The sequence below is a fragment of the Schistocerca americana genome, chromosome X (assembly GCF_021461395.2).
Source record: "Schistocerca americana isolate TAMUIC-IGC-003095 chromosome X, iqSchAmer2.1, whole genome shotgun sequence".
NCBI lineage: Eukaryota > Metazoa > Arthropoda > Insecta > Orthoptera > Acrididae > Schistocerca > Schistocerca americana.
Genome location: NC_060130.1, coordinates 103,335,432 through 103,348,653, shown reverse-complemented (window position 1 = coordinate 103,348,653; position 13,222 = coordinate 103,335,432). Strand labels below are relative to the sequence as shown.

Below are 13,222 nucleotides of genomic sequence, written 5' to 3'. Positions count from 1 at the left end.
TTTCCATTTATTTTGTTGTTATTGATCTGATGAATTTAATAAAACTTGACCCAGACGTGTACCTGCAGTAGTTTTCCAGAATATCCAAAGAAGCGAAGACGCAATTTCGCAAAAATTTTAATTTATTAACTACATGGGGCAATTTGGTTTTTGAATTCCAGACAACTGAACACAGGTTTTGACAAAGGTAGCAGAAAATTTAATTTTGGAAAAATGGTGATAATAACGTTAATTGAAACTCTATGAATGTGTCAGATAATCTGCTTTTATTAATACTATCCCTATTTCACAAATAATCTACAAACTACAACAGTTTCACATAAATACACTGTTGTTATTATGTTCTTTCGCTGAACAATACAGAAAACTAACTCGTTTCAAGGTTAAGAAATGACTGAAACAACTCACTAACGGTTGCCAACAAGTTTCTGAATTCTTAATGGTAAGTGAACAAATTTACTTGTATCTTTGCTTCTCTGGATGTTCTGGAAAACTACTGCAGATACATGTCTGGTACATGTTTTGTTACATTCACCAGACCAATAACAACAAAATAAATGGAAATCGTGATTTACTTTAACCTTGTACAGTTTTGCGATGGTTTCATATTAGCGAAGTTGCTAAATTTCAGGTAAAATTTTTATTAGCCGTAACTCTCCTCGCAGGAGAGCTTCTGTAAAGTTTGGAAGGTAGGAGACGAGATACTGACAGAAGTAAAGCTGTGAGTACCGGCCGTGAGTCGTGCTTCGGTAGCTCAGATGGTAGAGCACTTGCCCGCGAAAGGCAAAGGTCCCGAGTTCGAGTCTCGGTCGGGCACACAGTTTTAATCTGCCTGGAAGTTTCTATGAAAATACTTGTAATAATTAAAACGAAAAACATGGGGCCCATGTCATACGTAATTGGTGTATGAGTAATTCACCTCCTTACTGTTAGCTATTGCAGTTTTGTTTTAAATCTTACAAGTATTTCTGTCTATTAAAAATTCACAATTACAAATTTTCAGGATTCTCCGTATGAGGTTAGAAATCTATACGGGGATGTATAAGGCCAGTTTGATTTAAATAATTATTTTCCAGATGGTGTTTAAAACTTTCCTCATATAGCATAACGAACAGCGTGCTAACTAGCGGGACTGAGAGGTGTGGTTTTAGGGGGTTTGCCACACTCGCCTAGGCAAAGGCTGCGCTGGCGCTAAATTCCGCCTCAGAGAAAGCGATGCAGAAAACAGTTAAAATACGATAACGCGCAGAACAAAGTTCACACGACTTTCCTCCAGTAGGTTTTCTTGGCACCTGTGGCGTCAGCAAGAAAGTTGAATAATGAAATAAAATTTGCCAAATTCTGAAAGAAAACGGGCCTCGTACTAGAAGGGATAAACGCTAGGCAAAAAGAAAAAAGGTTTTGATTGTAGCATTCACATCTTACTGAATTCTTAAAACCGGAGCTCACAAAGAGTTCTGCCACCCCAGTCATTTATGCATTGCCTGGTATCTAATCAGTAGCATAAAACTCGTTGTAGCCACTTGTACTGATCTTAGCATTGCAATCGTTAAATCGTGAACGTATTAGGAAACTAAACAATCCAGTGGATCGGAGCGAATCAATCAGCCTAGCGACAACTCAGCCTCCTAGTACATTTGGACCAGCCACCAATTTAGCCCTGTCGACGTTAATGAGATTATGCTCCGAACAGGCTGATCAGCATATGTCGTAACGCGTACTCTTATTTTTCTGTTACGTTGCCCTCTGAAACTCGAGTGGGACTGGAATAACCGGGAAAACATGGCCAAAGGTGGCAGTGGTCTCAAGGCCGAAATAAAAGTCCTTCTTTACGAGAGAGGGGCGCTGTCTATTTATTTGCAGCGCTTTCGACTTTAATTTATGCGTTGTTTACTAGTACGAGTCTGCACTATAAATTCTTTAACCAAGGCTGAAGGAGTGGTTCTGGCGGAAGGCGCTGGCTGGCGTGGAGCAAGACTGGTGTGCAGTGTGTTGTGAAGCGCCTCAGCATGAAGATCTCTGCGCGCGTTTGTGGCGAGTGGTTGCAGGTGCCTTGCAAAGACGGTGAGTCCTGGGTGAGAAGGCTACTGTACATGTCACCGGCTTACAATATCAACCACTTCAACGTTCGATGTCACGTGGTTTGATCGTTCATTCAAAATTAAGCTTGATTTTAGTTTACATACGAAAACTACAGTCGTTTAGGCTCCAATAGAATATATTAAAGATGAGAATGAAATTTTATTTTCACATAAGTACAGCTCATTTCCGCATGGAAAATTTTAAAATATGGTGTCGCGCAGAGAGGAAATTCACATTCTGCTCACTAGCAATATGTCTCTTTTCGAAGGCCTCTTCTCGTGCGTGCTGCATAGCGCCTTGCTGGTCTTTTCTTCTTTGCGCTTGACACAAATTCTGGAAACTGCCTGGCTGTAAGACGTTTCGCTTTTGGTGTTAGAGCTGGATGTCCACTCGATGACATTTGTTGCCAAGAGGATACGGCCAACTGTACCCTAGATTAATCACGAATTCCAATCTGGTGTTTCAGCCATTCTATTTTTTTTTTTTTTTTTTTTTTTTTTTTTTTGTACAGAACGCAGGCATTGAAGCAAGCGCCGTTCAAATGAATGGCGAAAAATCGTCCTGTTATATTTTTTTCATTTTGCTCCTCTCCATTTCGTAGCTTTGTGACAGAGAATTGCTCCTATTCACGCCTCCCATTATATAAATTTAATTCTTTATCGTCATGGAATATGCTGGCAGTCATGACGTTTCTTTTGTCCTTCCTTCTGATGAACAACTGCTTGTTTCTATGCGCCCATCTTCAATCAGTCATTTCTCATAAAGTCAGCGAACTCACTTCTGTTTCGCCGCATTGTGCCGAAAACATTGGTCCTCTTACTCTTTACTTTGTCAGCTCAGCTTGAAATACTGTGCCAGTTGTCGACGTAAATGCAATAACCCTATCCGAGAAAATCGAGAACAAGATCCAAAACAATTTATCCTCACGATTAAAAACTGCCATAATTTGTTTTCCTACCAGCGTAGACAATTTAAAACTTTAGAACTGGCCGTGAATTCATTATCTCAGCTGACGAGAGGTACAGACAAGTGCAGGAAACATTAACTAATAGCATTACAAAACTCGTCATTCCCATCAGCTACAAGCTACAGAAGCCGCCGGCGGATCCGCAGAACCCACATGATGGACTTGTGCCCACTTGAAAATATTATATTGGAGTTTTCACGCGGCCGGACCACATAACCATTGAAAATGAGACACATGGGAAAAAGTAAGTAAACTGTTTGCCATTTCAAAAGTAATCGCCGTAACTGTTAATACAGCGATCCCACTGCAATGCAAGACGGCCAGTGCCGTTTGCTGTTTACGGGACCATTATTGTGTCCAGTCTTCATCCGATGCTAATCGACGGCCACGAATGTCTTCCTTCAGGGCTCCAAAAATATGGAAAGTAACGGAAAACTATTTTTTGCGAAGCATATATTTCAGTTACAGGTATAAACAAGATGTCATTTTTCAACATAACTACCCTCCTTTTCAATACACTTCTCATACTGTTGCACCAATTTTTCTATTGCATTCGAATAAAAGGTTTTCGGTTGCGCCAGCAACCACGAGCGCGCCGCTTCTTTAACCTCATCATCACTTGCAAATCGTCGTCCTCTGAGAGCGTCCTTGTGGGGTTCAAACACATGGTAATCTGAAGGAGCGAGATCAGGGCTCTGTGGGGGATACAGTACGACTTGAAATCCACCCTGAAACAGAAGTATCCTGCGACGCTCCGTATTGATGGCTTCAGATCATTCTCCAACATGGCGCCGTACCGGGCACTGTTCACTCTTTCACCCCCTTGCTGAAAGTGCTCCTAAATGCGCTCATTCGTTCCCCAGAAGAGCGTGAAAAGGACCTTTCCGGCAGAGGGCTGAGACTTGAATTTCTTCTTGGCTGGAGAAGATGTGTGTCACTATTCCGAAGACTCTCTTTTGGTGTCTGGTTCATAGTGATGCACTCCTGTGAGGATACGTGGTAGAAAGTCATGTCCTTCAGCGTCATATCACGCCAGCCTGAACAGCGTCATCTTGTGTTCACCAGTGACTATCCTAGGCACCCATCGTGTACACTAATAATGGTACGAATGGGTCCGACATTGATACTCAGTTCCCTAACTAAAGTTTCTGCAGAAATAAGCCGGTTCTCACGAATCGTGGCGTCAACGCGTCCCACATTCTCGCTCTTCTGTGACTGACGTGCAACCACTACCCACTCGTACACTCTTCTCTCATTACTGTGCATCCATCTCTCTACCTTTACACCTTCTATGGATCTGTCAACGTCTTACGCCCTCCGATCACAAAAGTCGTATTACTGCTCGCTGTCCTACGGTGCACACGGCTTGGGATGTGACCATTTTGTTTCAACTGCCTTCCCTATTGACTGTACGGGTGGTCCTGGCGGAGGTTCGAGTCCTCCCTCGGGCATGGGTGTGTGTGTTTGTCCTTAGGATAATTTAGGTTAAGTAGTGCGTAAGCTTAGGGACTGATGACCTTAGCAGTTAAGTCCCATAAGATTTCACACACATTTGAACATTTTGCCTTCCCTATTCAGCTTGTCATATCATCTGTCGGCATATGCCATAACTTTCTCAAAACATGCATCTTCACATCACGGGAAATTCAAATGCCTGACGTGTAAACTGAATTTAGTACTGATAGTTTGTTGTTACTTTTTTAATTGCTCTTGTATTAACAGTTGAAGCGATTGATTTTTAAATAATGAACAGTTTACTTCCTTTATTTCCGTCTGTCTCGTTTACATTTGTCTGTCCCTTATATAACAATAATAATAATAATAATAATAATAATAATTTCGTGTGCCGGCCGGAGTGGCCGAGGGCTCTAGGCGCTACAGTCTGGAACCGCGCGACCGCTACGGCCGCAGGTTCGAATCCTTCCTCGGGCATGGATGTGTCTGATGTACTTAGGTTAGTTAGGGTTAAGTAGTTCTAAGTTCTAGGGGACTGATGACCTCAGAAGCTAAGTCCCATGGTGCTCAGAGCCATTTGAACTAATAATTTCGTGTGGCTCGAGACTGCAAGTCTTTCAACTGAACGCCACTTCGACGATTTGCGTGTCCCTATCCTACCCCAGTTATCCAACTGCTGAAAGGGTACCTACAGTTTTACGTGGAATCCGAACCACGTGTTGCTTCTGGCGACTCCTCGCGCGTTGAGAGGTGAAAGCTAAGTTAAAACGAAGACTGAAAAGTCGGTGGTCCGACTTGCCGCCTGGCCATGTATTACCACACAGACTGCCATTCTGACTATAGGGGCCCCTGTGAGGCAGTAACGGTCTTCAAACCCTTATTGAATGACTCGTGGCCCTACCACTTGCGTTCGTTATTGTGTGCATGGTGCTTTTGTGGGAAAATGGATGCTGAAATTGAAACACAGAAATTATGCATATATGCAGACTGAAGCGACGATTGAAAGTTTGTACCGAGACCAGGATTCCGACCCGGATCTCCTGCTCACTGGGTAGATGTGCTATCCAGTACGACACCCTGGCACAGTGGCATGGACTACCCTCGCACGCCTCCCTCCTTAATCCAAATACGTCAGCCCACTTGGTATTCCCCTTAAACTCGAACATCCTTGGAGTGATTCTCCAACTTAACTGAAATAACACCTCAGCATCGAACGAAACAGGGGATCCTGTCTGAAACGCAGGCACAGGTGCTTTAATCAACTGAAACTATATGGTTCCAGAGACCTTTTCAAGTCTCCAAACATCATTTGATTAAAGCACCCACACCTGGGTTTCAGGCAGGATCCCCTGTTTCATTCGATGCTGAAATGTTTTACCAATAAAGTTGGAGAGCCTCTCCATGGCTGCTCGAGTTTAGGGGGCTGAGGCGCGAACAGGAATTTGGACTGAGGAGGGAGGTATGCTAGGATCGTCCGTGCAGTTACGTAAAGCCACTTTGCCAGGGTTTCGTAGGGGTTAGCGCAACTGCCTAGTGAGGAGGAGATGTGGGTTCGAATCCAGGCCTCGGTACAAATTTTAATTCATCGCTTCAATCTGCATGTATACATCGGTACAGGAAAGGCTTGAGCTATGAACAAGCCTACAGATGTGGACACAAGGAAAAAAACATGGATTTATTATCATCAACTACTAATTACGTTCAGCATATCACATAAAACTCTGTCCTATTTTCTTCATTCAGAATCTATACGTCTTCTGAAAGGAGAAATACTTTTCTGTTCGTCAAACTGTGGTGTAAAATGTAGCGAATGGTAAATTACAGGCAATCACACTTTCACAATACAACATTTGTCAATCAAGTGCACTTGCTTGTGAGATTTCACAATGAAAATAATAAGGTAAGAGGTTGTGAAGCTACGTAAGAAAAATAAGTTTCTTTAGGGAATACGTCTTTACATTCAGACGTGAAAAATTGCACCAAATGAAAAAAGGACATTTTATATATATACTAAAAGTAATAAAATAAACACCGTATGAACAGTTCGTGAAGGCCCAAAGGTACCGACCGGCCCACCGAGTGATCCTCACCGGATGTGGATACGGAGGCTCACAAGAACTGAGTGCACTCCACTTGCCAAAGGCACTCGGCAGACCTGGACGATGGCGACAGCGCTTAGCCTCGGGGATTTGACGGGAACCGGGATTGCCACTACGGCAAGGCCGTTGGAATATTTAAAGGAATGCGTTTATAAAACACTCCAGTAAGAGGTTTGGCATACTCTCATACACTCAAAAATGTTTTGAATTTGGACAAGCCGACATCTATTTATTGGCTAGGGAACATACGTGCCGGAACATGTGAGAAGTCTACGATAGCCACGACACAGAGTTGTTCGCAGGACTGCGGAAATCACAGAGTGCGAAGAAAACATCGATCTGCTGTAATCGCGCGTGCCTAATATCGCTTTCAGGGTAGGTCGGCACTGATAAATCTTTGCTTACCTCAGCCGACTTTCTCTGATGATTCTCTCTGAAAGCGTACATCATGTTGTTTTTACTTCTTCCTTCTAGAAACAAAACATTAGTAAAATGAAGCAACGATTCAACCACATAAATACGATAATGACAGCTGTCAGTAACAGTTTTTGGTTAAATGTTTGACTGAAGCGAAAATAAGACTCACTAGAACTCACACAATGAATTTTAGCCCGAATTTTCAATGGCTGGCTCTGAGCACTATGGGACTTAACATCTGTGGTCATCAGTCCCCTAGAACTTAGAACTACTTAAACCTAACTAACCTAAGGACATCACACACATCCATGCCCGAGGCAGGATTCGAACCTGCGACCGTAGCAGTCTCGCGGTTCCGGACTGAGCGCCTGAACCGCTAGACCACCGCGGCCGGCAATTTTCAATGCCAAACAGAGAGTGGGAAATAGACATATGGGGTATCAAATTGACCAACGTGATGCATAGTTTTGCAAAATCCGCTTTAATTGCTTGAAAGTAATCATGGTAATTAAGGAAAACTTTAAATAGAGATTTGAGGGAACATTTAAGTGTTTCACGAAAAGCTGCTGCTGTTCGAAAAGTGCATCAAAAGCCACATTGGTATGATATCTAACGATTAATAAAAAAACTGAAGTAATAATAATTTTGAAAAAAAACGGTCAAATTTTTTGTGAAATTACTTTTCTTAAAAGTAAGAAATAAAATATCAGAAAAACATTTTACGCACCTTTGGATGTAATTTGAAGTCATGTACGAGGTGCCGATTGAGAATTTAAAGTTCAATGATTATCTTAGGCTTTCAAAGAGTACTGGAGCATACTCACCTGGTGGATTGTGTAGACCGTGCAGTCTCATTTGCAGTAGATAATTTCGAGTATCAACCAAAGGCATGTCGAATGTTTATCTAATCTATTTTATTTCTTACTTTCAGACAAATTATTTCACAAAATATTTCACCGCGTTTTTCAATTTTTTTTATAATTGAGTCACAGCACCGAATGCATCAAAATTTCTCCACGACCGGTTGCGGCCCTTAGTTCATTTTCAAGTGTTCATAACAGAACAAAAGGAACCCCTCTGTCTGTTACAGTGCAACAGATATTCCAGTCGACAGAGAGGCTCCTGTTGTTTGTGAACACTTTCGAATAGCCAAAGGGTCGGAAACGATCATGGAGAAATTTCCGTACAACTTGTGCTACGATTCAATAAAAATTGTTTTTTAATTAGAAGCTAGAACCTATACACTGGCCGGGCAATTCGGGGGTTAAGGCATTTGACTACGATTCAGGAAAATCAAGGTTAGGTTTTACCGTTCAGTCGACGGAGAGGGTATCAGAGACGAAGCACATGCTCGGAATGTGGAAGGCGGTCAGCGGTGTCCCTTCCAATGGAACCGCCCTGGCGTATGCCTTAAGCCACTGAAAATTAAATCTGAACGACCGTACGAGGTTTTGAACCGCCGTCCTCACGGATGCGAATCCAGTGTCTAAAGGGCTGCTCTACTTCGGTCGGTTGCGGTGGGGGAGGCTCAGGGTTCAAATCCACGTCCAGACAGCGTCACTCGAGTTTCTCACGGGCTCCCCTACATAATTTAAGACTAATTCTGTAGATATTTTCATAAGGAGATTCTCTACGTATTTCTTGTTCCTTCAAGCTAGTCCTCCGTCTGCAATAAGCCTTGGAATGGTATTCGGAATAAGCTAGGTTCAAAGCCCCATCTGACCATCCATATTTGCTGTGATTTCCTTAAAGCACTTCAACCGTTTGCTGGGGTGGTTTCCTAACCTAATCGCCATCCTAGTGCCTCTGAACTTGTTCTCCGTCTCTTTTAACCCTGATGTCTAACCCATAAACATCTTCTCATCCGTCTCAATGACTTCGCTGTAGACGATATATTTCCATTTCTTTGTGTTTTTCTCAGAGAATCTTCAGCAAAACTCTCTATTTCCCCTGTTAAAAATACCTAATAAATTGTGTGAAATAACTTGGTTTATGAAGTCTACAAAAACTTTAAGCTATCTACCTGTCTGCCTTACTAAACTGCATTTGGCAGCCAGAGTCTTTACCTAATAAGCTCTACAGGCGTGACCCACTGGTCGAGCGATAACTATTATCTAACAGCCCTTCTACAACACCTCCGAAACTCCATGAAAGCGGATCCATGTGCGTACCTGTCTGCGCTATCAATCTTTGTAGATATGGGGAAACGGGCTAGGTGTTGTTTCCAACATAAATCTTCCACTCAGTATCACTACATGCGCTGTGATGAAACGCCCTGACAAAGAATCGAGCGTGAACCCGTGGCTGTCATAGGTAGTGTTCTCACCGAAGACGTTACGCGTGCATGAGCTGCGACCCGTCTCATATACCCCACGTGTCACTACTCCTCCCACACCTTATTTTTGCGGTGTTCATGGATCAATTTGTGACAAAATCATGTCACCATGAAGGCTGACCTATGGCAGAAGGAAGACTGAAAAACCTTAAACGGTGCAGCACGTGTCAAACCTGCTTGCCAAAGATCATCCAGTAACGCGTATGGAAACTGTGAAGTTAAATGATCCTTCGACAGGTTTTGCGAAATCACATGAGGACACTAGTGTGATCAATTCTAGAGTATTGTTCTAGTGTTTGGAGTCCTCTTCAAAAAGGCATGATAACAGACGCCGATAGAAGCCCACTGTAGTCAGTATAGCCCATACGATAGCATAACAGAAATCCTCGTGGAACTTGGATGGGAATCCTTGGAAGAAAGACGATTTACTTCTCATGAAGCCCTGTTGTGTAAATTTGGTGAACCTGTATTCGACGAAGACTTTCCACCATTGTGCATCGCCGTAGACAGCATGAGAATAAGATCAGAGAGACTGGGGCGCGTACAGAGGCATATAGATAGACATTTTTCGTCACTCTATACTGACCCGAATAGCAAAGAAAATCAATAACATTGATATGATGTATTCTGCTTCATGTACTGTACCGTGGCGTACGGAGTCTATGTAAGAGGGTCGTTCAATAAGTAATGCCCCGCATTTTTTGTCAGTACATATTTATTATTAAGAGTCAGAATTTGGTGACAATATACATCAACATGTCTTGTCCATGTCCTCTTTTTCTACGTAGTCTCCATCACGTTCTATGGCCGTACGCCAACGTTGTGGAATAGCACGTATTCCCTGCTGGTAGAAGCTCTTGTCCTGTAGCCGTAGCCTCTCGTCATCTTCAAAGTGTGTTCCTCGTAGAGAATCTTTAAGCGGACCAAAGAGTTGGAAGTCCGACGGTGCCAGGTCTGGACTGTAAGGTGGATGGGGCACTGATGTCCAATCCTGTTTGGCGATGTGCGTGGGCGTGCATTATTGTGTTGTAGCAAGATTTCTGCTCGATTCTTGTCCGATCGAACACGTCGGAAACGTTTCTTGAGTTTATTCAAAGTCTTCACGTATGCGTCTAAATTGATGGTTGATCCTCTTGGCATGATATCCACCAGAATAACGCCATCATAATCCCAGAAGACTGTCAGCATGACTATTCCAGCAAAGGGGGTTGTCCGTGAGACTCAATCATGGCACACCCACTTCCAATGCCGACCGACAACTGTAGAGCCAACTGTCTAGTTGTGATGTGCCGGCCGGCACGAATAACTGCATCCGCACGATTCAGCATGTCTGGAGCAGTGACTATGACAAGACGCCTCGAGCGTGGTGGATTATGGAGCTCTGTTTTTGCATTTCCTGAGGCTGTAACTTTCTTTACTAATCGCCCAACTGTACTCCTATCAACTGTAGCATCTCACACAAACTTTTATGGATGTTCACCACGGTTTCTTTTTCTGCACACAAGAATTCAATAACAGCGCCTTGCTTGTAACGTGAGTCGTGTGTAGACGCCACCTGCCAGAACCGTTCGAAACTTCACCGGCTCACAGAACAAACATCCAATGTGAAGCACCAACAAGGGCGTTTGTCGATGTATATTAATGGATTTTTTAAAAAATGTGGGGGATTACTTATTGAATGACCCTCGTAGGTGTATACTGTCCAGTCACAATAATGTTCGACGTCAACGTGCAGTAACCACTTTCAGATGGCAGGTGGCAACACTAGCTGTGGAGAATATATAAAGCGTGTCCGGAGGACGCGGAAAACAGTGCAGTCGTTGTCGTAATGTGGAAAGAGAGCGGTTTATCTGACGTTAAGAAGTGCACGATCGTTAGCTTTCAGGCCAAGAGCGCAATTTCCGAAAGGGCTAAGTTTGTAAGCTGTTTGCGAGCTGCTGTGCTTAAAATACACCAGGCATGACAATCTTGAGCTATCTAAAACCAGTGCTGAGGCAAATTTGGTACACCACGGGCCACAGATGACAGGGGTGAACAACGGCGGGTAGACGTGCAACTGTTGAGCAACTGACTGCTCAGATGAACCAAAGGGCTACCAACAGCGTGTTCTCAACGATCGTTCAGCGAACGTTCCTGCGTATGGATCTGCTTCAGCAGGCGGCCGGTTCATGCACCCGTGCTGACTACTGCTCATCAGCGACAAAGGCTGTAATTTGCTCGCCACCACCGCAATGGGCATCCATTGAGTGGTGACAGGTGGCCTTTTAAGATGAATCACGTTTTATGCTCCATCGAACAGATGGCCGTTGGCGCGTACGGCGTGAAACGTCTGAAAGTACACACACTGCAGCAATTGTCAGCAGAGTCCAGGCCAGAGGAGAGAGCATTCTGGTCTGGGGAATGTTTTTCCGGAAGTAACAACGAATCAACACAAGTATCCTTGTAGATCAAGCTCAGCCCTACATGCAGTTTGTTTTTCCTCAGCACTGTAGCATCCACCAACTGGACAGTGTATATGTACCAAATATATAATGTTAGAAGTTTACTTCTATCAGCAGGACAATGCAACGTGTCACACAGCTCGCGATGTACGTGCACGGTTCGAAAAGCACCAGGATTAGTTTACTGTACTCCCCTGGTCACCAAACTTCCCGAATTAAAACCCGATCGACAGTGTGTGGGATCAACACGATCGGGCTGTTCGCTCCGCGGACTCTCGACTAGAGTCGGCCTGGCTTCACATCCCTGTCGGTACCTTCCAGAACGTCACTGACTCTCTTCCTGCACGTTTCAAAGTCGTCCACGCTGCAAAAGGCGGTCATCCAGGCTTCTCACAGCTGGTCACAGTAACGTGACTGAACTGTGTATATGTGAGAAATGTATAAGGTTAGAAGTTTACTTTGGGTACCCGGGAGTTAAAGATTACTTATATTACGGCAATAGCTCAATAATTCGGTGAGATAAAACAGGCCCATCAGCACATAAAGATTCCGAATAATGGGAGAATTTGCGGCAGGCGATCCCTGCGAAGGAGAGCGGTAAATAAAGTATAGTGACCGTATGTCTGATTGTCTGTAGTTGCGAGGGTCCTATACTAGCTAACTACTGAACTCCCCTGATCAGGCCATGGAGGCCCAATACGGTACTGACAGACTGCCGTGTCATCCGCAGCCCGCAGGCGTCACTGGATGCGGATATGGAGGGGTATGTGGTCAGCACACCGCTCTCCCGGCCCTAAGTCAGTTTCCGAGACCGGAACCGCTACTCCTCAGTCAAGTAGCTCCTCAGTTCGCCTCACAAGGGCTGAGTGCACCCCGCTTGCCAACAGCGCTCGGCAGATCGGATGGTAACCCATCCAAGTGTTAGCCCAGCCCGACAGCGCTTAACTTCGGTGATCTGACAGGAACCGATGTTACCACTGCGGCAAGGCCGTTGGCATCCCATACTATAGATGATTTATTCATACTGTGCAGCATCCTCTACAGAGTATTCTACCCTTACAAGTGGCAGTAACGTCAACTTGCATAAGACCCAGCCTTTGGCCAGGTTGGTAATAAAGTCTCTGGTCATTTCTACGAAATAACTGACGTATTTACAAAATACGCACGTATGATTATCGTCAGTGTACGTATACATTTTCGTTGTGCTTCTACATGGCCTCCGTCAGTTTCGAAGCAGAGCTTCCACCATTGAAGTGGAGACCTGAATACATTCTGAAGCACGTCTGCTGAAACAGTCGACGCTGCGTCCCGGATTAGAGATCTTAGGATTTAAGTACTCCCTTACTATGAGGGCAAAGTAAGGGGTGAAATGAAATGATGGCCGGAAATCCCACCTGGAGAAGACCGGCCGCCGGGTTGCAGGCCT

At 44.1% G+C, this 13,222-nt stretch overlaps 1 protein-coding gene across 1 annotated transcript in view; it reads left to right on the top strand.

Moving 5' to 3' along the window:
- The first annotated feature begins 1,944 nt into the window (after positions 1–1,944).
- The window catches only part of LOC124555556 (histidine ammonia-lyase-like), a 244,837-nt gene continuing 233,559 nt past the window's right edge, over positions 1,945–13,222 (top strand). Inside the window, exon 1 of the mRNA XM_047129513.1 lies at positions 1,945–2,064. Within this exon, the coding sequence (XP_046985469.1) occupies positions 2,010–2,064 (55 nt within the window). The 5' untranslated portion in view covers positions 1,945–2,009. The remainder of the gene's footprint in view (positions 2,065–13,222) is intronic.